Raw genomic sequence first — 25,513 nt, forward strand, 5'->3', positions numbered from 1 at the left:
GTGTATGAAGAATGCGCTAAAGACCGTTAAAGGAGACTTTTACATATCACTCTCCCCTGTTTCTTTACACTAATATGTGTAGATAAAACATTCCATCCATCATTGCATTTAGTGATTGTACTGTTTTTTTTTTACATCAAGAACAGTCAACCAACCAATCCAACACAAATGCATCTCCCTTTCACATACTTCAAAACTTTCAGAAACGGTTGTAATTCTCTTTTATTTCTCACATACCAGCCTCCAAAACTAGGGGCACGTTTGCTCTCTCAATCTCTCTCTTTCTCTCTGCTTCGCACAAATTGTCAAGTTTGAAGATATTTATTCTCACATGCGGCCGCTTGGCAGAATACAGTATAGCATTAATGGCAACTCCACCCTCCCCATGGAACCCAGTTAACATCAAGCATCACAGACACTGCTCTTGTTGACAGGAGCGATGATATGTGTTTAACCAAGAGAGTCAGAGTCCTGTTGGCCCCAAAGCACAGGAAGGAACTGCTCACTCTGTGTCCATGTGGTTACTGGTCAAGTCCTGCAGGTCAAGTTGATTCCTTTATAAAGGTGCAGTATAATACCATGTGCTGGGCTTGATGACACAAATCAACGTCCACACAGGAAGGTGGATGATACAGTTTCCTGTGCCAAAGACCAAGTAATTACTGGAAAACTGACAGACTTTGGATGTTAAAGATCTGGGTCAATACCACCTAGTTCCTCATGTGGGAGACCAATTATACAATTGCAGATTTAACAAAATTCTTTGAAACTGACCATGATTAGAAGCCTGGAAATGTCATTCACTGTAGCTTCAGCATTTACAAAGGTAAAGGATGGAATGCAACTACGAAAATCAACACAAGAAGTGTGTTTAGATAAAAACTGTATATAACGTATCTATTGCTTGCATGTATATAATCTTCACTAAAATGATGATTTACAATAATAACTACTAAAACATTAAAACCTATTGTATAAAAGTGGAATGAAATGTTTCACAAATGTTCAATACCTGCATACTTTATGTCTGTTCTTTATAATCTCACAAAAGGGAAAAGCACCATTCTCCGGAAAATCCAAACCACAAAAAAACATAGATCTGTGTTTTGTCCCTGACAACAAATACTCTTTTATATTTTATGGTCCAATCAGCGGTGTCGGACTCAAAACAACAGAAATCTTTCACACTCAAGGTTCCTTTGTTAAGGTTAACATTTTCACTGCATGCTCAATTTTGCTTGTTTTCTCCCCCTCTCTTTCTCCCGAAAATATAAAAAGAATCAAATACATGTCAATTTTATGAATCATTTTCTTCCTTAACCAATACCTCCTGCCCCCCGTCTCTCTCTCTCCTCCCCTCACAACATCAATCATGTCAACCACTCCCTTTCTCCTCTCTCTTCTCTCCTCTCCCCTTCTTCCCTTTTTCCTCATCCCTTCCTCTCCTCTGTCTCCCTGGCTCTCTGGCTCTCTTTACTTCTTGTAGTTGCCAAACTGGATGGCCAAGCGGTCGCTGACGCAGCGGAAGGCTGCGGGCTGGACCTCCCAGTATTGCACAGGGTTGGCAAAGAGGCTGATGCCGTTGTAGAACGTTCTCTTCATCCCAAAGCCTCGGGGACAGAAGTCGTCCACCTCCACCTGACTGATGTTGTTAGAATGGAGATACACCACCTAGGGGATAGGAGGGGAACAGGGCGTGGCAGGGAACAGGATTTTAGCTGAGGGTGGACGTAGCTTGGCTTGTACAGTAGCACTGTGCTCACCTTGGTACCACATACAAAACTAAGTACGGTAAATATTATGTAAAAGAGACTTATACTTACACAAGCTCACACACACACACACACACCCCACACACACACCTGTAGGTACTTCATGTCAGGCAGACCCTTGGGCACACGAGTGAGTCGGTTGTTCTCCAGGTGCAGCTCTCTCAGACGGGGAATGTACGCCAGGCTGCCGTTCTCTATCATACGGATGTGGTTGAAGCCCAGGCCCAACCTGCCAACCAGAGAGAGAGACAGAGAGCGAAACACACAGAGAGAGAGAGAGAGAGAGAGAGAGAGAGAGAGAGAGAGAGAGAGGGGGGGGAGGGAGGGAGGGAGGGAGGGAGGGAGGGAGGGAGGGAGGGAGGGAAAAAGAGAGGAGAAGTGTAGAGTAGAGTAAAGAAGAGGCAAGAAGAGAAGAGAGGAATAAAGGTAATTGCAATGCCGTTTATTTACAGTGCCAACAATCACCACTGAGTGGCACTATTGACCAATAATGTGCCAGTAAAGGCCTTGATAGTGTATTTTTCAGTCGTAACAGCCTTAAAGAATGGACAGTGGTTGATCTGTGTGTGTGGGTGTGTGTTTGTACTGTATGTGTGTTTGTGTGTACCTGTACACGTGTTTGTACTGTATGTGTGTTTGTGTGTACCTGTACACGTGTTTGTACTGTATGTGTGTTTGTGTGTACCTGTACACGTGTTTGTACTGTATGTGTGTTTGTGTGTACCTGTACACGTGTTTGTACTGTATGTGTGTTTGTGTGTACCTGTACACGTGTTTGTAGCGGCTCAGGTCCTCCAGCTCGATAGCCTGGATCTGGTTGTGGTCCAGATGAAGCTCATGGAGACTGTCTGGAAGGTCTAGAGGGGGGAAATCACACACACATCCAAGTGAGGGAACAAGTGTGTGTGTGTGAGACACAGATAATTTGTGTGTGTGTGCAGTTACCTTTAGGAACCCCAGTAAGCTTGGCATCTGAGATACGAAGATAGTTGAGTTTCAGTCCCTTGAAGGCGCCAGGTTCAAATCCACTGTTCTGGATGGGGTTTCCACCCATCTCTACAACAGACAGCCACTAGGTCAGAACCTTAATATCGGGCCGGGGTTAACACCTTAGCCCTGCATGCATTAAAAGTCTCTATTTCCCCTAAAGGAATTATAATGATATATCACAATCAATGTACAAAAACAATTGTTTATACTGAGTCCTCTATGGGACAGCAATACAATTTGCCATTAATTGCACATGCACTGAATTATATTCCAGGGCTGTACTGGGGGGCTGTTATCCCTTTACTTCAAGCCTAATATAGTCCAATTCGAATCATTAGCTAATGGAGAAAACGAATAAGGTCAGTTACGACTTGATTTGTATAAAAAACCTGCAGTCAAGCACCGCAATAATCAAGTTGTATCGATCAATCACACAAGGCGTGGCCAGACTTCAGACTACAGAGTAGAAAGCAGGGGCTGACCTATGCAGTTCATGCTGCCCAAGCCTGAGAAGGCCCCCTCTGCCACCTTCTTGATGCGGTTATCATGGATGCGGAGCTCCACCAGGGAGGGGGGCAGGTTCTTGGGTACCCCTGTCAGCAAGTTCCGGGAGAAGTAGAGCTTCTGTATGTGCTTGAGGGGGGAGAAGGCTTTGGGGTGGACCTTGGAGATCTTGTTGTTGACCAGGGACAAGGCCTGGGGAAGGTGTCCGGGAAAAACAGAGAGAGAGAGAGAGAGCATGATACATCTGTAATTACTGCTGATTTATCACTTTTGATTGTACTCTTGGCAGTATGAGGGCTATCGTGTGTTATGTCAACAATCCCTGGATTGAGAGAGAGAACAAGATATCAGGAGAGAGAGAGAGACAGATGAAGACAGGGGGGAAAAGGGACACGAGAAACAGCGCAGGGAGAAAGAGAGAGTACAGGAAGTGAGTTTGGTTGCTCCTCTCTTGCATACAGAAGCTACTGAGCACCAGAGTAGACGGTGAATCACAGCCTTTCATTTTGACACAGAAAAGTGACAGACAGACCAACATACAGGCAGGCAGACAGACAAGCATGGAGACAGGCAGACAGACAGACAGGCAGACAGACAGATAGGCCGGCAGGCAGACAGGTAGACAGACAGACAGACAGGTAGACAGACAGACAGACAGACAGGAAGACAGGCAGGCAGGTATGCAGGCAGAGTACAGGACAGGACAGGACAAGACATGGCTGAAGAAAACATCTCGTAATAAAGATGCCATTGTCCAGTGTTGGGAGTTCTGTCTCCCGCCAGGCTCAATATTGCTCTTGGTGTGTTCTCCTGCACGCAGGGATGTGAACGAGACGAGTCTCTCTGGTAGAGAGGAAAGGACGTGAGCAAGAAAATCCCCCTTCTGGCTCCCAGGGCATGAAAGCCTAGCGTAAGCACAAGTAATCCACACAGGAAAGACAGGGAGATGGAGAGGGAGGGGGGAAGGGGAACAAGAGAGGAGGAGGGAGAGAAAGAAAGACAGATTGTTAGAAGAGAGAGAGGGAGGGAGATAGAGGAGGCACAGAGAAAGAGAGAAAGAAAAAGGGAGAGCAAGAGGGTGGGCAACGATGAGAAAGTGAAAGAGAAAGATGTGGGCGGAAAATCAAGTACGGCACTCGGTAAAGAGAGGGAGAAATAAGTGAGGTAAACAGAAGGAGGAGAAGAAGGAGGAGGGAGGGAGGGGGGAGGCAGACAGGAGACAAGGAAAGAAGCCTTTGGGAGAGATGTGGAGGGAGAGGCTGGTCTGTCTCACATAGAGGTTGGCCAGGCCTTTGAAGTCATTCTCTTTCAGCTCAGTGATGCGGTTGTTCTGCAGGTCCAGGAGTTTGGTGTCAGAGGGGATGTTCTTAGGCACCTCTGTGAGACCTGCAGGCCCATCACACACACACACACACACACAGTCAGTAGTGACATCTGATATCCCTGTACAAGCAAAGATTTATAATTATAACACACAAGCCTATTAGACATTCTGAGGGAATTAGCCTGCAGTATGCTGACAAAAAAATGGATAAGCCGGTTACAAACACACAGTCACACACATGTTGCGACACATGCGGCCACACACACCCTCACACCCAGACTGGAACAGCAGATGGAGTCCAGATGGTTTGGATTTCATTGTCCCAGAGGACATGACTTCAGCACTGTCAGCAAAATTACATCAAATCTAGTGTGGATATATAGCAGTGCATAACCCTGACACCATCACACACACACACACACACACACACACACACACACTCATACTGTACACACACACACATGCATGTCAAACAAACACTCACAATCACAAACAAACACATGGCATTTATCAAACTAAGAGAATGTGACTATCAAACACAAGCTGACCTACTGTAGGAAAACATGACTGGCTTTCTATATCTTCATCAGAGACCACACCCTAGTCCAGAGAGAGCAAAGTCATTACCTTTAAAGGAGTTTAAAGACATGGCAGTAAATTGTATCTGGCCCCACCCTCCAACAACCTACACACACACACTATTGAAAATCTACTGGCACAATAACGCCCCTAGTATTTATTTAACCTTCAAATGTGTCATAATAATCACATGTTGGGTTATTAAAGTGCATCCCATCCTCTAGCACAATGTGCAATTAAGAATTGTACAGCATTCTGTCAAGACCAGCCACTGAAACCAATATTCCCAAGTTATGTAAAACGAAGAGTGTGTGTGTGTGTGTGAATATGTTTGTGTGCATCTGTGTGTGTGTGTGTGTGTGTGTGTGTATATGTGTGTGTGCTTCAATTCTCAGCCAGTCAGTCCCCACTGTCAGGTCATCTTAAATAGACTAAGCTACTGCCAGATTTTACCATGTCCAAATGCTGTGAATCATTGCTACTGGTGACCCAACAACCATCCACAGTCACTCTGGTAGTTCCAGACACTGAGGTTTCTGCTTTACGGATGGGGGGGACATGCACTGTCAAAGTAATGTACTCTGTTCTATTCTACTCAGCTCTACTCTTTTCTACTCTGTTCTACTGTCATACCCTACTCTACTCTGTTCTCTTTTACTCTACTCTGCTCTGCTCTATTCTGCACTAGTCTGCTCAACTCTACCATACTCTGTTCTACTTTGTTCTACTGTATTTATAATCTATCATGCAGCACATTACCACAACAGTGACTCTCACCATTTACTAGATGTAACAGATGTTAAAGATGCACCACCCCGCCCCTCCACCCCTAACACAAACAAACAGCACTTCCACTACATTTTGGAACGGAACTTGGAACCATCCCCTTCCCCCCCTCCCTGCCCCTGCCTTCCCAGACAAACCCCCAAACCACCACCCTTTCCCACACGGCCCCCAACAAACCTCCACACTTTGACCGCTAACTGACGGGACAGGGCCCATCACCGCCCCAGCTTAAACCCCAGCGCCCCTTAAATACGGTCCTACACAAACACTCAACACCCGGACAGGACACACACTGAAGGGAAACAGACGCCACAGCAGATATACATCTGTTTTAAATAAGCACTGACATCTTGCTAATGATATGCTTCCACTTATACTCAGTCAGTCAGAGTCTCAGACAAGAAATCCATAGCTAGCTTGTAAAAAAAAAAAAAAAAAAAGATTCGATAAAACATCGGGAGACAAACGAGCGTCTGATAGAAGTGCTCGTCGTTTTATGCTCCTCCAGGCCTGTGTTGGGAGGCTGCTGTAGTCGACTGGGCTGAAAGAAGTGTAGCCCTGTGGGATTTTGGGGTATTTCCACAATCATTGTATTGTCATTTGGTTATTTTATTTGAAATTGTACGATTTATAATGTTAAATATGTTTAAAATGTTATATCTCAATAGATATGTTGAACAGTTAAAAAGGTTATTGTGTAAGAAACAATATGGTACATTTAATAATTTAGAACGGTACATATTTTATTGTGAAGGGTTGGGAGTGATGATGTCGTGTCTGCTGTTTTGTGGATTGGTAGAGTGGAGTGAAGGAGAAGAAGGGAGAAATGCGATATAGGAGAATGGCGAAAGAGTTGGAAGTCCGCGTGTGAGTGTAAGAGAAGAGAACGTGTATGATATTGTTGTTTGTTGTTTTATTATCGGCGAGATAGTAAAGACACAGACATTAATTCTACGGACAAGAAGCAAAGAAAATATGCTCAAGCTAGTCTAACTTACTGTGTGTAAGCTAGCTAGCTAGCACTGCGTGTTGTATTCACTAACTCAGTGAATTAAATAGCTAGCTGTTAGCCAACCCGGCTGAATAAAGCCAGTCAAGTTTGTTGCCTGCGCGGGGACAATTTGCACGGGAGTTTCTTGTTAAAACCGTCAGAAAACCAGATAGCGCCGTGAGCTACGTGGATGCTCACGGTTCCTCTGGCCACGTTGGAGGAAGAACGTAGACACCAACGCTCGCTACTCGTCGAACAACGGCCATCCCTCGTTGTCCTGCGGTCGGAGGGAGGTATCACTGATAGACAGACACACACAGCACTACACACGGTACCATTATTTTTGTTTGGCTCAATAGAGTGAAGTGACCATTGGTTTTAGGTCTCACCGCCCCCGAGCATCGTAACAGGCCTGCAACGGGTTTGAGTTGGGGATCGTTCTGTATGTGCCGGCCTGTGTGTGTGACTTCGGCTCGTGTATTTTGCATAAGAAGTAATGTATGGTCAATGTGTTGTTGTTGCTAAAAGTACACTAAACGTGAATGTACTGGAAATTTGCAAGTGTGTATTTCATTTACTGTTAATGTGTATGTTCTTGTTGGGAAACTAGTAATAAGTAAAAGTTAAAAAAGTAATCTATAAAGCTTAATACTAGGGCATTAATTAATTAATTAAAAAGAGAGAGAGATCTCTCACTACAAGAAGAATTCGGGGAGCGCACTCCGAACACATTAGACGACATGCTAGGGGGCGCTACATAAAATGGGGGCTCGTCCGGGATATAATTAGTTAATTAAGGTCAATAAGAAGTTAGTAATTATAAATTAATATAAGCTTTAGCAGTTAACATTAGTCTGTGACTATTAGTCTTTTAAAAGAAGAAAAATTTAAGCATTAAACAAAATGGAGCCGCAGAGTAGCACAGTAGGATTAGTTGAAGAGCTCAAAGACTGGTGCAGAAGAGAAGAATTGGATGAACACCATAGTATAATGGTGCTGATCCCAGAAGAAGTGGAGAATGCAGTGATTGAAGAAGCCATGGGAACCATCAAAGCCTTAGGCCGAGTGCGAGTGGTAGGACGGACACTCAGTTTGAAGCATAATCGCCTTACAGTGCTCTGTGAGAGCAAAGAGAGGGTGGACCCTGATAGAGTTCCTTCCGTTCTGGTGTCGGCTGACCAAACAGATAAGTGGAGGATAGTTATCGTTTCTGAAATGGCTGGTTCTGGCGGTAGTGTTTCTCCAAACCCATTGAAGAGTTTGTTGGAAGATCCACCAGCGGGTGGCTCGGCTGAGTCCATTATTCGTGCTGTAGGTGATTTGTTGGCCAAGATAGAGAAACCATCGGGGGAGAACAGCAGTTACCGTCGTTTGAGGGTATTCTCTGGTACTTTGCCGACCCCTGTGGGGGAAGAATCTTTAGAGCATTGGTTAGAGCATGCGCGTCTGATGGTCGAGGAGAGCGATTGTTCCGCTAAGGAGAAACGACGGCGTATCATGGAAAGTCTGAAGGGTCCTGCGTTAGCTGTTGTAAAGGCTGTGCGGACTGCTGATTCAGGAATTAGTCCAGCTCAGTGCTTAGAAGCCATTGAGAGTGCTTTTGGGTCTGCTGAGACAGGCGAAGACCTCTATTTTGCCTTTAGGTTGCTACAGCAGCAGCCAAAGGAGAAGTTGTCTGACTTTCTTAGGCGATTAGAGTTGTCGTTGACGAAGGTGATTGATCGTGGAGGTCTCCCTGCAGACCGTGCCAATCGTGCTCGAGTGGAGCAGCTGCTGAGAGGTGCTGTCCACTCCGATATGATGCTGGTTCAGCTCAAACTCAGGGAACAGAAGGAAATCCCTCCCTCATTTTTGGAGTTGCTGAGAGAGATACGAAATGAAGAGGAGTATGAATCTTCAAGGATGAAGTTGAACACGTCCGTCCTGCGCGTTCATACTCAGTCAGATAGGGAAAATAGACAGGAGGATATTGACAGTTTACGATCAGAGATTCAAGAACTCAAGTCAATGTTCACTTCCATGAGACCCTTGCAAAGCCAAGTTGTGGCAGATAACCACGTACCGGTGTCTCTGACAAAAGTGCCTACCTCAGGGGATAATGAAGTAGCGGCCTTGAGAAAACAAGTGAAGAATCTCCAAAAACAAATGGCAGGTCATAACCCCAAAGCCTCAGAATACCCTGCTGCAGTTCTTAGAGTAGAACCATCAAGACAAGCCCATAGTGATAATAGAAAGCAACTATCTAACAAAGCTGATGGGATCTTTTGTTATCGCTGTGGTGAAAACGGCCATTACTCTGCTAAATGCCAAAATGCAGAGAATCAGGCCAAAGTGATACAGAAGTTGATCCACTCGCTAAAGAAAGCTAAACAGAGTGAATCTTCCTCTCAAGCAGAAGAGAGTCATCCCACAGTGTGTTCAGCTAAAAAAAGTGAGGTTATGACCCAGAAAAGAGACATTCCTCCGGGACTGATTGGCCCCTCTTCGATCGTTCCAGTGAAGATAAATGGCCAACAGTGTGATGCACTCCTGGATAGTGGCTCACAAGTCACAATCATCTTTGAGACCTGGTATAGGAGCCACTTACCTGATGTCTCCATCCAGCCAGTGTCAGGTTTGGCGGTTTGGGGGTTAAGCGACACTAGTTACCCCTACCTGGAATATGTTGTAGTGGAGATGGAGTTTCCAGTGAAGGTGACAGGCACGATGGAGACGCTTTCCGTCTTGGCTTTGATTTGCCCAAGTCCTCAAAGTCCTGAGCAGACCCCGGTGATCCTAGGCACAAATGCAAACCTGTTCCAGAGACTGTCCAGACTCTGCAAAGACACAACAGGTGTGGACATTGCCCAGACTCTTGGCATAGAAGCAAAGAAATCCATTGTACACATGGACCAACCTACCGCTGAAAGTGAAGAGGATGAAGTGGGATGTGTGAGGTGGATGGGCCCTGGTTCACTTAACTTACCTTCTGGGAGCGGATGCTGCGCCATTTGTGAAGTCGAGTGGACAAAGTCTCAGGATAAAAACATGTTGATGGTTGAGGCCTCACCTACCGTCCCATTACCAGCTGGAGTATTGCTGCAGCCTATGGTCGTGCCAAGTACAGCGGTGAACGAGGACCACTTTACAGTGCTTCTCCAGAATGAGTCCCTGAAAGACACAGTCATCCCAGTTGGAACTGTCTTAGGCCAGCTGTGTCACGCTGATCCAGTCGTTCCCACTCGGAAGCTTGAAGCAGAGGCAGCGACTCTTCCACTAGAGTTAGATCCTCAACTGATCCAGTTTGGCGATTCGCCCTTACCCCAGGAATGGAAAGAGCGACTTCGTAAAAAATTATGTGAGCGAGCAAGCGCATTCTCATTACATGAGTGGGATGTTGGCCTGGCTAAGGATGTGGAGCATCACATCAGGATGACAGACCCAAAGCCGTTCAGAGAGCGATCAAGGCGCCTAGCTCCAGCAGATATTGACGATGTTCGTAAACACTTGCAGGAGTTGTCAAAGGCTGGTATTATCAAAGAGTCACGTAGCCAGTATGCCTCACCCATTGTGATAGCCAGAAAGAAAAACGGGAGTATCAGAATGTGCATTGACTATAGGACCCTTAATAGCCGTACGATTCCAGACCAGTACACAACTCCTCGCATAGATGATGCGTTGGATTGCTTAACTGGGAGTAAATGGTTTTCTGTCCTTGATTTGCGCAGCGGGTACTACCAGATTGCCATGGCGGAAGAGGACATGGAAAAAACAGCCTTCATTTGTCCCCTTGGATTCTTTGAATTTTCAAGAATGCCCCAAGGCATAACGGGAGCGCCTGCAACCTTCCAGAGACTTATGGAGAAAGCGGTCGGTGATATGAATCTCCTTCAGGTGTTAGTTTATTTGGACGACCTCATAGTCTTTGGACGTTCATTGGAAGAACATGAAGAGCGCCTATTGCGAGTGCTAGATAGACTTGAAGATGTAGGGTTAAAACTCTCCATTGACAAGTGTCAATTTTGCCAACCCAGGGTCAAGTATGTAGGTCACGTAGTTTCGGCGGAGGGCATTGCTACTGACCCTGAAAAACTAGAAGCAGTGTCTAGGTGGCCTAAGCCCATGGACCTCAAGTCGCTGCGGTCTTTTCTAGGTTTCTGTGGGTATTACCGACGCTTCATAGCAAACTACTCTGCGATCGTGAGGCCCCTCACAGAACTGACAAAAGGCTATGCACCCACCCAAAATGGAAGGAAGCCTGTCCCCGAGAAGACCAAGACTTACTTTAAAGATTCAGAACCATTCAATGACCGATGGGATCCATCCTGCACGGACGCGTTCAATCGTATCATTCAGTGTTTGATCAACGCACCTGTGCTGGCATTTGCTGATGCCAATAAGCCATACGTTTTACACACAGATGCAAGTTTCAAAGGGCTTGGTGCCGTACTCTATCAAGAACATCCGGAAGGGTTGAGACCAGTGGCATTCGCCAGCAGAAAGTTGAGCTCTCCAGAACAGCGATACCCTGTACACCAATTAGAGTTCCTGGCGTTGAAGTGGGCCGTAGTTGACAAATTTCATGACTACCTCTACGGGGCCAAGTTCACCGCATGCACCGATAATAACCCTTTGACGTACGTACTCACCACGGCCAAGCTCAATGCGACAGGTCATCGTTGGCTTGCAGCCCTGGCCACCTATGACTTTGATGTAAAGTATAGGCCTGGTAAAACAAACATAGATGCTGACTTGCTGTCTCGCAACTTACCTGAAAATGGTGACGAGTGGGATCTCATGTCTCAGAATGTGGTGAAGTCCATATGTCGGCGGGTACAAGTGGATGAATCCACAAAGGTGTCCCCCAGATATGTAGAACAGTTAGGAGCTTCGCCAGCCTGTATCCCTGAGGTGTATGCCTTTCCGTCTCAGTTACACATGAGCATGCTGGAGCAACTGTCAAAAGCTGACTTGATGGCTGCTCAGAAAAGGGATGTCGCCATTAGACCAGTGATTGAGGCTGTGAAACTGGGAGGTTGGCCTAGAAATAAAGACTTAAATCCAGAGATACTGCTGATGAAGAGGGAAGTTAGCAAACTTGTGATGAGAGATGGACTTCTGTTCAGAGCAAGCAAGAAAGATGCAGAGGAGACACTACAGCTTGTGCTGCCTTCTGAGTTCAGAGAATTGGTGTTGCACTCTCTTCATGATGACATGGGCCACTTAGGGGTGGAAAGGGTCACCGAACTCCTAAGAGCAAGATTCTACTGGCCCAAGATGGCACACGAGGCAGAAGAATATGTGCGGAACTGTGGACTGTGCATTACTCGTAAAACACCTGCCAAGAAAGCTGCTCCCTTACACCACATCACAAGCAAGGGTCCAATGGATCTCGTATGTATTGACTTCCTGTCAATAGAACCCGATTCCAGAAGCATTAGTAATGTGTTGATCGTGACCGACCACTATACCAGATATGCTCAGGCCTTCCCTGCAAAGAATCAGAAAGCCCTAACGGTAGCAAAGATCCTTGTTGAGAAATATTTCGTTCACTATGGTTTACCTGCCAGGATTCATTCTGATCAGGGAAGAGACTTTGAGTCAAGACTGATACGAGAGCTTCTGACGACCTTGGGAATAAGAAAATCACGAACGACTCTGTATCATCCCCAAGGGGACCCCCAGCCAGAACGTTTTAACCGGACTCTGCTCTTGATGCTGGCTACGTTGGGCCAAGAGAAGAAGAGATCCTGGAGTCAGCAAATAGCCTCATTAGTGCATGCGTACAACAGCACTAAAAGTGATGCGACGGGATACTCCCCTTATTATTTAATGTTTGGTAGGGAAGCAAGACTACCTGTAGACCTGTGCTTCAAGAACTCCAAAGATGGAACTGAGGAGAAAAAACATTTCCAGTATGTGGAAAGCCTGAAGCGTGACCTGCAAAAAGCCTATCAACTTGCTAGTCAGACTGCAGACAAGACTAACTTGCGGAACAAGAGAGCATATGATCAGAAGGTCAGTTTTCAGAACATACAGGAAGGTGACCGTGTTCTTCTGAAGAATCTAGGGCTCAAAGGGAAACACAAGCTTGAAAGTCGATGGAGTTCCATACCCCATGTAGTGGTAGGAAAGCTGCCGAACTTACCTGTATTCCGTATACGACCCCAGGGAGGCACAAGCAGAGTAAGGACCCTCCATCGCGATCACATCTTACCCATTGGACAAGCTGTGAGGATCCCAGCCGATCAAGCAAAAGAAGAAACCCCTGGGAGACCAAGAACACGTTCGACCAGACAAAGACAACAGATAGTAAGACAAAGTGAAGAAGTTCCAGATATGACAGATTCATCATCGGATGAGGAGTGTGACCACTCCCGTAGACCATTCCGGGAGTATATGGAACGCTTACTAAAGGAAAGAGAAGTGGCTGACAGAGTCTCTGTGAGCTCAGAGGATGACGACGCTATAGAACCAAGTCCTGTGCAGTCTGCTGAAGAGCTTGAGTCTGACAGAGAAGACGGAGGTTGTGCGGTGACAGAGTCGGACCCTTATGATTCCGAAACAGACATGGATGCTAGAAGAAATACTCCCATGGCACCAAAAGTTAGGCTGAGCTCTAAAACAAAGATCAATAGAGTGCTTAGACCCAGACTAACTGAAAAAACGAAGAAAAGACAAATAAAACCAGTATTGAGACTTACTTATGATGAGCCTGGAAAAGCCAGTGAACAACCACTTACCATAGTTCATAGAGGTATTATCATTAAGTTAGGTAGAAACTAGTTCCTCCTTGATTCACTAATAGGAGTTCACAATCCTAAAAAACAAATGAAAGTTATGTTTTATGTCTCATGAGGACATGTAGACATTTAGAAAGGGGAGGATGTAGCCCTGTGGGATTTTGGGGTATTTCCACAATCATTGTATTGTCATTTGGTTATTTTATTTGAAATTGTACGATTTATAATGTTAAATATGTTTAAAATGTTATATCTCAATAGATATGTTGAACAGTTAAAAAGGTTATTGTGTAAGAAACAATATGGTACATTTAATAATTTAGAACGGTACATATTTTATTGTGAAGGGTTGGGAGTGATGACGTCGTGTCTGCTGTTTTGTGGATTGGTAGAGTGGAGTGAAGGAGAAGAAGGGAGAAATGCGATATAGGAGAATGGCGAAAGAGTTGGAAGTCCGCGTGTGAGTGTAAGAGAAGAGAACGTGTATGATATTGTTGTTTGTTGTTTTATTATCGGCGAGATAGTAAAGACACAGACATTAATTCTACGGACAAGAAGCAAAGAAAATATGCTCAAGCTAGTCTAACTTACTGTGTGTAAGCTAGCTAGCTAGCACTGCGTGTTGTATTCACTAACTCAGTGAATTAAATAGCTAGCTGTTAGCCAACCCGGCTGAATAAAGCTTGTTTGTTGCCTGCGCGGGGACAATTTGCACGGGAGTTTCTTGTTAAAACCGTCAGAAAACCAGATAGCGCCGTGAGCTACGTGGATGCTCACGGTTCCTCTGGCCACGTTGGAGGAAGAACGTAGACACCAACGCTCGCTACTCGTCGAACAACGGCCATCCCTCGTTGTCCTGCGGTCGGAGGGAGGTATCACTGATAGACAGACACACACAGCACTACACACGGTACCATTATTTTTGTTTGGCTCAATAGAGTGAAGTGACCATTGGTTTTAGGTCTCACCGCCCCCGAGCATCGTAACAGGCCTGCAACGGGTTTGAGTTGGGGATCGTTCTGTATGTGCCGGCCTGTGTGTGTGACTTCGGCTCGTGTATTTTGCATACGAAGTAATGTATGGTCAATGTGTTGTTGTTGCTAAAAGTACACTAAACGTGAATGTACTGGAAATTTGCAAGTGTGTATTTCATTTACTGTTAATGTGTATGTTCTTGTTGGGAAACTAGTAATAAGTAAAAGTTAAAAAAGTAATCTATAAAGCTTAATACTAGGGCATTAATTAATTAATTAAAAAGAGAGAGAGATCTCTCACTACAAGAAGAATTCGGGGAGCGCACTCCGAACACATTAGACGACATGCTAGGGGGCGCTACAGAAGGGATATCCAGTAACACTGTCAAACACACACAAATCAATGGGAGAGGGGGGGGGGGGTATCCATTGACTGTATGTCATATTCTACTCTCACAATAAAAGGGAAAAATCACTTCCTCAAATCGCAGTAAAAAGTGGAATCTGTGGTGTGATCTCAGTGACTCCATTACAATATGACAAGTCCATGACACAAGTTAAAATAGCTACTTGTATTGACTTGAGTGGACCACAAATAACTCCTTACCCCCCCCCCCCGCCCTAAAGACACTGTACACACATCAACACGTGGCTTTCGTTCCTCCTCTTTCACCGAGCCTCCACATTTCTAAGCCCTCCTCTCCTCTGCTCCATCTTTGCCCTTCTTTCCGTCAGGCATCCTGTGCGTGTCCCAAGAACAACATGAAACAGCTCCTTAAAAACGAAGAGAGGAAATTACATAGAAACCTTTCATCTCCTCCCATCAAAGTGTCTCCTCCCTCCTCCCTCTTTTCGTCTCTCCTCCTTTGCTCGCTTCTTCGCTCGCTTCGTTTCCCCCTCGTCGTCTCTTGCTGTCTCTCTCTCCCCTTCCTCTCCCGCATGATGTCGGGGAACACAAAATCCCTCAAAGAGATGCCATTCTTTATCAAAATACACGCACATCCCTCAGAATTTCTCAGATAACAGAAAGTTCTGCTTCTCTCTCTCCCTGGCCAGGGAAGTCATACAAGACTCTCCTGGCCAAATTAGCTCTCAGAACAACTTCTCTTACCAAACTTGTTTGTTCTTCCATCACCAAATATCACAATACCCCCTGTGTAAAGTACACTCTGGCAAAATAGAACAACGGCACGTATGAAACACACAAACACACACATCTGCATGGGTACTTTATGACATGCTGTAGAATGCCGTAGAATCTGAATAATAGATGTATTTCAGGTCCATCTGTGGAACACGGACAAACTTACAGTACAGTCTCACACACTCACACACACACACGCAGACACACACACTCACACACACACACACACAGACAGCCCACCCAGGTCGGAGCATTGGACCACTTTGAGCTGACACTGGCAGCCGAAGGGGCAGACTGGGAGTTCAGGCGGGGGCAGCTCCTCCATGGCCGAACCTTCCTCCTCATCCCTCATCATCGTCATCATCCCGCCGCCGTCCATGCTGTCCATGGCAAAGTCCCAGAACCCCCTCTGCTCGAAGGGCAGGGCGGAGGTGGGGGAGGGCAGGCGAGCCAGGCACAGCAACAGCAGGAGGGAGGAGTGGGCCAGCATCTTTCACATGCACACCTGGGGAGAGAGAGAGAGAGAGAGAGAGAGAGAGAGAGAGAGAGAGAGAGAGAGACCAAAAGGTGAAATGAAAAAAGTACAAACAAGAGAGAGTGAGTGAAGAGGTGTAAACGGAGAAATGTGTGTCCTCACATTAAAACAATTTAAACACATCTATTATTATACAGTGTTACACAAACACACACACACATTGATGACACATTTGAAGAATAATACTGTGTTGAAGGGAGTTGTATTGACAACATGTCTGCCAACAAGAAAGGCATTGAGAGTGAGGAGGATGAGGATGACTAGATGGTGCCAGATCCGGACCAATCCCCTTTCCCTGAAAGCAAGGCTCTGCTCACTGACCAATCACGGCTGAGCCGACAGTAGCCAGGGGAAAAAGTAAACTTGGATCCCAGGTTAAACACTGTAACCATTCATTTAGCGAGGAAAGAAGTGTGTGTGTGTCTGTAAGAAAGAAGAGAGGCACAGGTGTGTGTGTGTGAGTGAGTGAGTGAGTGAGTGAGTGAGTGAGTGAGTGAGTGAGTGAGTGTGTGTGTGTGTGTGTACAAGCCTGAACAGACATACTCCATGATGTCATCTCTGACCATAAACTCCTCCTGGCAGTTGAGGTCACTGGGAATATGTGTCCTATTCTGCAGTAACCCTGATCTGCAGTATAATTGACACATACTTAACCCTAACCCTAATCCAAACAATAGCAAACAACAGTTTAATGTGATTCATCCATAAAACAAGCCTTCCGAACTTATTACCAACCATCATCTAGAGAATCATGAACTTTAAAATGTCCAAACCAGGAACTCTTTCCTCTTGTCATCATAAACCTCCTTAATCCTATCATGGTTCTAACCCTGTCAAGTTCTGTCTAATGACCTTCGATACATCACTTCCAAAAGGAAATGTACTAATTCTATCAACACACCATGAGGTCCTTGTTATCAAGTATTCTCTGAGCTCTCACTGTTCCAGGTCTGGGATAGAGGGAACAGCAGTGACCGGATAAGAAGAAAGAAACAGAGAGAAGGAAAGAGAGGGGGGGTGGCAGCGAAAGAAAGGGGTGAAGGAATAAAATAGATAACAGACATGGGGAGGGGATAGAGGTAGGGCATGATGAAAGGGAAAGTAGAGAGAGAGAGAGAGAGAGAGAGAGAGAGATGCAATGCCAAACCCAGGCCGCCATATGTCCTGGTCTCCCTGTCAAAGGGCTGCGTTGGGGACGCTCAGCTGGGCCACTGATGGAACCACAGCAGCAGTCTCCAAGTGGGTTCCACATGGGTCGGAAATGCCTCCCTTTTACAGATCCCTGTCCTGATCCCTGGACACGTTGTTAAAAAGGCTGTGTGCGTCTGTCAGTGTATGTGTTTACCTACCAGCGTGACTGTGTGTGCGTGTGTGTTTCCCTAGTCGACGTCCTCCACACTTCGCCCAGACCATTCAAACAATCAATTGTTAAACGTTTGCCTTAACAGCACTGACCGCATTCCTGATTTTCAGAAGAGCTGAAGAAACAGCCATTATTATATTACTTTTTAGGCCAAAGTGCTCCAGAGCACACCAAGGTACCAAGAACACACTCTCACCAATATAACTGACTGGGGGGGAATGGAGCAAGCCAGACAGAGTCATTGCCAGCCTTTATTAGTGCAGTGGTGTTTACACACCCTAGAGAATGTACATAAACGATGTACACAAACATATTTTCATCCCAAGCTGACCACATCCATAACCTCGTGAATACAGGAGACCACAGTCTATGACGATTTATGACGTCGAAGGATTTGATCAAATTGGGGTTATTCTGTAGTGGCATCGCACCTCATCTTGGTTATCTCAGTTACATCTCAGTTTGACTAGAGTCATGGTCAAGCGTGTTTCCCTGGCCATATATAAACAGGCCCCTTATCGCCTGGACGACGGCCTGGATGTATTTGCGGTTCTTTAGGTTTAGGCTAACTCAAATATTTCAAACACAGAACGTCAAGTGTTTATGGCGATATAAACATTCACCCCCCCAGTTTCACTCCCACAGAGACCTCAGGCCACAATAACAGGACCAAATTCTGTGTCACTGTTTTAGTTATGGATTCAGCAAGAGAAGTAAGAGTGGAGAGAAAAAACAGGCATAATCTTTTGCAGTTTATGTGGACTTGCTTGGACATCTGAAAACCCAGCATGGCTTCAGTCTGGGTTCAGCTGTAAAAATAGCCACCAAATTATACCATGCTTTTAAAAACACCACTGGCTATGACCATGTTAGAGGAATGTAACCAGAGGAGATGGACAGAATTTAAGACATACACACACACACACACACATGAAAGCCAGAACGGAAGCACATAAACTGCAAAAATGTATTTTGTGTTTAACCATTCAGACACTACCTGGCTTTGGAGGGTCACAACGTGTTATTGAATACTGCACACAACTACTGTACAAAGTTAAATTCTACACAGCGGGATTTATTTTGAGATTGTTTAGTGTTTTATATGAAATTTGAAATTTTCAAAGTGAATGTTGTATGCTAATTTAGAAATTGCACAATTGAAATGGAATAGAATGGTTTATAATCTTATTGCTTTCAACTTGTACCATTTCAATTTTAGTGGAGTTCCAAATTCACTTTTCAATTTCAGTTTCTCAAAATTTTGTTTCCATTAGTGTATAGGAATCCCAGTTGGGAGAACAAGGTAATACTTTATTATTATATGATATGATATAATTAATTGCCCTCTTGGTTTCATTCACCGTATTTCTCTGTATTGATTCACATTGATTGTGGAGGGACAGTTGTGCAGTACAGGCCATCTTTTCCTCAGTGTGGTCAGTAGCTGTAGGAGACCATCTATGGGCCAGTCAGAGCCTGGCGTTTAGGGTCAGCGGTATTTAGGGCCCTTGGCTGAGAGAAGCCTTCTGATAGGCTAAGCCTGACTGATTTATGACTCCTGTCTTGCCTTCTGATTGAGAGCGTGCCTCAGTTTGAAAAACACCTGTTGCTTGAGTTCCCTATAAACTGCCATCCTCTGACTTTCATTCCCCAGAGAGATTTTGTAAGAGATCATATCTGTATCTTTGATACTTTCATTGTTCCTCGTCTCATAATTCGTGTTTGGCGTTGCTCACTCTTCAGTCACTAACTGGTCAATGCATTTGAAGTTCAGATCCTACACTGTTAAAAGTCTCCTTTCCCAGTCAAGATCAAGGAGCCAGAGAAGCAGTCAGTTCGCTTTTTAACTAGTCAAGTGGTCAGCCAGTCACCAGCCAGTCAGTCAGCCAGTCAGTCAGTCAGTCAGTCAGTCAGGGAGGAATCACCATATCAGCTTTCCAAAGTATGGGCCTGTATGTGCATTCCTTTGCCTCACTCTTTGTAAACCAGCAAACATCCGGCCCAAGTCAAAAACCCTGGCATCTCCACCAAATTACAGCAGCTATGGTAGTTCTCTCACTCCATCCCTTCATCCCTCCATCAGAGGAGAAGTATAATAGAGGGATGGCTATTCCTGTCTTCAAGGCAAAGTTGTGTGTGAGAGAGAAACAGAGGAGAAGGAGAAGAGGGAAAGAAGGAGAGTAATGGGAACGAGAGAGAGAGAGAGAGAGAGAGAGAGAGAGAGAGAGAGAGAGAGAGATGAAGATGGGATTTTGGTGAGACTTCTAATCAGCAGCCACTTGCACCACAGGGACCATACTGAAGCTGTTACCAGCTCCAACCAAGATCTAAACAAACCTTCTCCCTGGCAGGCGACTACCCTTATCTGAAACTCAGCTTCTTGTCAACGACAGCTGTTGTACCCTTGAGTAATGCACTTATTCTATACTGATCCAAAGAATGTGCCATGTGGTGTGGCGTTGCACAAAGAAATTGAACAATAAAGTTCAGTTTCAACAATCTCTGCCTCTTTTTTCCTCAGTCTTCACCTCACTGTCATGTGAATACACCACCATGGAACAAACGACAGACATAAAGAGACTGTGGGAAATTCCCTCACAAAGTCTGAGCTTTGTGAGTTCTCTAATGTGACAACCAAACAAACACACACAGTAAACTTCACTCAACAAGACAGACATGGAGAAAGACAGGTAACCATGGCGATAGACACTTCAAAATATTAGGTTATGAGGAGAAAAGGGGGAAGGAAGGATGAGAAATAGACAGACAAGGGAAAGAGAGGCCAAAGAAGGAGAGGTAGGGAAGAACAACTGAGAGACAGTGGAAAAGAGGATAAATAAGAAAGGTTGGGTGGAGTAAGTTTAAGAATGGGGAAGGAAAGCAGAGCGAAAGAGAGAGTGACAGAAAGATGTCGAAAGAGAGAGAGAAAGACAGAGAAAGAGAGAGAGACAGAAATAGAGAGAGAGCGAGAGAGAGAGAGAGAGAGAGAAAGAGAGAGAGAGAGAGAGAGAGAGAGAGAGAGAGAGAGAGAGAGAGAATAGAGGGAAATAGCCTGAAGAGAGGCGAGGAAATGAAGACAAAGGAGGCAACAAAAAAAAGACGTGACTTTTGCATCTTAATAAGCACCCTCATGTGAGAACTACACCACTTCAAGTCTGTTGTTTAAGTTTCCCACACACCAAGAATAGCTCGGTATTCCATTCACTTTACATTTCATATATATGTACAATCCATCAAGCACTCCCCACACAACGCTGCTACATAGCTGTCACTGGGGCTCACCAAACCATGGTCGGCCCTAAACCAACACACAGACCAAATCAAGCTCCTCTGTAAGTTACTAGATGACAGCTAAAGGGGAGGATAAACAACATGATTGAGGCTGCCATATCCAGCTGATTCTTCCCACCGTCCATTTCCTGTCAGATATGGTACTCTCGTTACAGAAACATTATACAGCGACAAAGGAGACTACAACATGAAGTACCGCAAGTCTGTTGTGTTCTGAGGTGCATATTGTTCCCATGCAAAGCCGGTGCTGAATTGTCAATATTTTACACATGCCCAGAAATTCTCAATAACCAGTGTAGCCTCTATGTAGGCTTATAACTGTAATTTGACGGTTAATGTGTTTGTTTTAATTCATAATTTTTGGTTGCAAACACAAAATGTCTCCAGGACTGTTATTTACCCCCCCAAATAAAATCATGCAATTGTCACTAATGTGCTTCTCAATGTTGACACAAGAAATTATAATTTTCTAGTCAGGGTATGACAGAGCATAAACGGACACTTTGACAATGACATTTTGAAGTATTTCCACACCCTTGAGGCTGACATTGTGTCTGCTGCTGCCGCCACTGGCTTTCTGTCACTTACGTTACTGTCTCTGTGCGGTACGTGAGGTGTCGGTATTTGGTATCGGGGGCATTTTCACGAGTACGAGTACAAATACATGAGCTTGGTATCGGTGCATCCCAAGTCAAAACAATTCATAGTAAACACCCACATCATCGTGCCTAGCCTTGCCTATTAGACCAGCCTAATTTAGAAAAATGGGGCCATATAAATGTTGAGTACATATTTTTTATATTTAAAACAATACCTGGTTTTGGTTAACACTTTTCAGGGCAGACAACACATTTCCAGAGTGGCCTGGCGTTCCACCAGGCCCAGGGGGTGCTCCACAGTTTGAGAACCTCTACGCTGAGCTAACAATTTTATTTCTTTCTCATTTCTCTGTCTACATTGTTGTTTTCATTTGGTCATTACCTAATCACAGGCCATCCTGAATGGAAAAGTGCATTCATTTCAGTAGCTCTATGTGAAACAGTGATGCAGTCACACAGATATTGGTCTAATTAAGTCTTTGTTTGTTTTAGTTGAGTTTGACGGAAATGGTAACATTTGATCACAATTGAGGGTACCCCATTGGCTTTATTCCAGTGACTGAACAAAATCAAGCTCAACCTGAACTGTTTCAAAGTATAAGCAAGCAGCATTTCTATGTTGTAACAGAGATATGAACCTATTAACCTCTTCATGGGTGGGGCTGTTGCAGTTGGCATGCATCTGGCAGCCTACCAAGATAAATTGGCAACAGCCACGTCAACACGCTCAGACTTAGTTAGCTTCAGGAGGGGAGAAAGGCTGAAGCTGAATGAGCTGACTCAGCAGAAATCAAGCGCCGCGTGGGTCAAGGCAGTGGAACATGATTAAAGCTTGGTGTGTGTGACGCTCATTTGTTTCGACAGAATATGATTCTTTTCCTGAGCTGCCTGAATCGCCAGTTACGCCCGCCAAGACAAGACCTGCGCACATACCCGCACACACACACACACACACAAGATGACACACATCGTTATAAGCATTTTGCCCCTGGACCTGTTTGACATAGTGTGTGTTTGTGTGTGTGTGTTTCTTTGTGTCAAGGGATCAAAATCTATTGAGCTCCCTTTTCATGCTCAGCTAATTTTCCCCACATCTCACATTTAATCATTTCATTATCCCAAAGCCCAAAAAACACACATACTGTACATATACACACACACACACACACACTGCCCTAACTGTTAACACTAGGCGGGCCCAATGCAGGGTGCTCGGGTGGAGTTAACTGTGCCCACGGCTGTAATTTGGAGACTGGCGTCCCTAAAAAAGAAACACCCTGGCAGCTTCTGCTGTTGCCGACAGGCTTGGATGTGGTGAACGAGTCGACTGAGCGGAGACCAGGCCTGAGCAGTCGAGCGCAGAGCCGTGGAGAGACCCAACCAATGGAACATGGGCACAATCAAATGACAGGTTGGCGTTGGAAAAGGTCCACAGTTGAACTGACCTCTGATCAGTTTAGCCCTCTCCTTATATGGAGCTGAAGCACAGGGCTGGTGGACTGGTGGTGGAAACAGCTGACTTCGATCTGTACTTGGAAGTCTGTCTGTTCTCTTTCAGGCCAAAGGGAATAAGGAATAGGCTGGTGGACTAGTCAGAAGAATAGCGACTGACATGTCCTCCACAGGACCCTCTCTGTCAGGATAAGGGGGGGCGGCGTTTGAAAATGTCACAGGTGTCTCAAAGCAAAGGCAGACACAGCCAATAAATAAACAGATGGAGTGTCTGACCACTGGAACCACAGTACAGCCTACTGCCTCTGAATGATGTGGCCAATGACTCCCTTTAAGTGACTCAAAGGTTAAATAAAGCTGGTATAAATGGAACTTACATGTGGTTTATTTATGTGGCGTTTAACCACAGATCTGGATATGAGGTCACCAACATGAGTCAAAACGAGGCCAGAGTGAAAATCTTTGACAACACGTTATTAGACTACCTGCTAATGTCACGGAAGCAAGAGCAAGGGAGGGATGGGAGGGGAAGGAAGGGAGAGAGAGAGAGAGAGAGAGAGAGAGAGAGAGAGAGAGAGAGAGAGAGAGAGAGAGAGAGAGAGAGAGAGAGAGAGAAAGATAGAGAAAGAAAGAAAGAAAGAAAGAAAGAAAGAAAGAGAGAAAGAAAGAAAGAGAAAGAGAGAGAAATACAGAAATAGAGAGAAATAGAGAGAGAGAGAAAAAAATAGAGAGAGAGAGAAAAAAATAGAGAGAAATAGCCAGAGACAGGACATGAGAGCAAGAGAGGTGACTAAACCAATGATTTAGTCCATATGATACGCAGGCATACGCCTTCTGCCCACAACATTTCCCTGCATGGCCACCATAAAATCTGCAGCGATACAGGGATGGGGGATGGCACAGGGAGGAGGGGGAATTCTGGTGCTGACAGTTTTCATACTAGTCCACGCTTTTCTCTGTCAAATGTCAAGCAAAATCCTCAAACTCTATTTCATTTTTGCAACCATTTTTTACGCAAAAACACTAAGAACGGACTCGAGTGTCTCTGAATAGAGTTAAATAGTTGTGTCCCACAGCGGGCACGTTTGACTATAATTATTCTGCCAAAATGATGATGCCGTGTAGAACAGAAAATACACACTATAAATGCCACACAATCTGAGGGCACGAACGAGGGGAATAACAAGGCGCCACTTTTGTGAGCAGTTGCACAGTGCCCTGTCCTATAGTTATAGGGGTTCAGAGGAATGCTGTATAGAGCACCAGTCACAACGCAGAGAGGGCTCCATGTCGCCATCTAGCTATAGATGTAAGACGCCCCTGTCAATAATTGAGGACCGCTGGAGCATCAGACTGCGTCAAACGGTGCAACAGGTTGTGAGGTAAAATAATAAAATAATAGGCTAATAGGTTACAGTCTTTTTTCCTAAAGTGACTGACTGTATCTCAACTCAGAAGACATTTATGAATAGGCTGACTCAACCTCTCGTGAGAAATTAACTTTTGAATGTATTTTTACGCGCTACAGCAGATATCCATGCCTGGTTGCATTTATGGACACATGCTCACACCACGTATAAATAATTGTTACAACAGTTAAAAGAAAACAGTTCAACAATATTTACATGAGAGCCAATTAGTGACATATTCACTGCAGGTAAAATAACTTACCTTGGTTTCAAAGTTAATATAAATTCCGAACTACGAATAGTTAGTCAAGTTGCACAATTCCTTATGAAATTCAAGTTGTTTGAAACTAAACTGGATTACGTTGATCACATTTATGGATTTGAGGTATTTCTCTTATTTCTTCCTTGGTGCTCTTGCCGCACGTCGCTCTGCCTGTGTGTGCCAATGTCAGTGACGTTAACTGGCTCCGCGAAGCGAGGAAATGACTGAGAGACGGAGGGTCAAGCCCATCAAGTTTTTGGGAGGGGGGCTGGGGGTGGCGAGGTGGCGGGGCGGATCATTTCAAAGCTTAGAATGACTAAATTGGGTTTATAAACCACATAAACCTCTTTGTAAAGTTTTAGGCTATCAAATGTTGCACTTAACCTGCAGTTTTTTCAGTCACACGCGCCTTCAAACGCGTTTTATGGCGACAGGTACGAAATCTTAAATTCCGAAACTTGAGGATTTACCTGGCGGCTGTAGTCAGACTCCTCAAACCCATTCAGCTTCCATTAACAGGGTTGCATAAACTTCATGCGAACGTGTCAAAATGATCAGACCATACCCGGGTAAAGGGCGCACCCTTAATACCTGACTTAAAACAAAGACGATTTAGACTGATTTGCTAAAGTTCTTAATATCACCTTTGAGTAAATACCTTTTCCAGAATCAACCCAGTTTTTAGATAGAAGAACATGCTAATTATTCAAACATTGGCCATTTCAACCAAGGCTGAACAGACCATTGTCTAAAAAAAAGCTTTGAAGAGTGAGCCAGCAATCCCAACAACTGCACTTGCAGTTTGTCTCAGCTCCC

The 25,513-nt window shown here is 44.9% G+C and overlaps 1 protein-coding gene across 1 annotated transcript; it reads right to left on the reverse strand.

Annotated features, from left to right (window-relative positions):
- Window positions 1-424: 424 nt before the first annotated feature.
- On the reverse strand, window positions 425-24,920 carry bgnb (biglycan b). Its single transcript, XM_062458471.1, has 8 exons — window positions 24,698-24,920; window positions 16,027-16,291; window positions 4,540-4,652; window positions 3,245-3,458; window positions 2,718-2,828; window positions 2,536-2,629; window positions 1,863-2,001; window positions 425-1,671 (listed from the first exon to the last, which is right to left on the reverse strand). Exons 2-8 carry the CDS (start codon window positions 16,274-16,276, stop codon window positions 1,474-1,476), a joined length of 1,119 nt encoding a protein of 372 aa, XP_062314455.1. The 5' UTR covers window positions 16,277-16,291; window positions 24,698-24,920; the 3' UTR covers window positions 425-1,473.
- Window positions 24,921-25,513: the final 593 nt, after the last annotated feature.

The sequence above is a fragment of the Osmerus eperlanus genome, chromosome 4, assembly GCF_963692335.1.
Source record: "Osmerus eperlanus chromosome 4, fOsmEpe2.1, whole genome shotgun sequence".
In the NCBI taxonomy this organism is placed as follows: Eukaryota; Metazoa; Chordata; class Actinopteri; order Osmeriformes; family Osmeridae; genus Osmerus; species Osmerus eperlanus.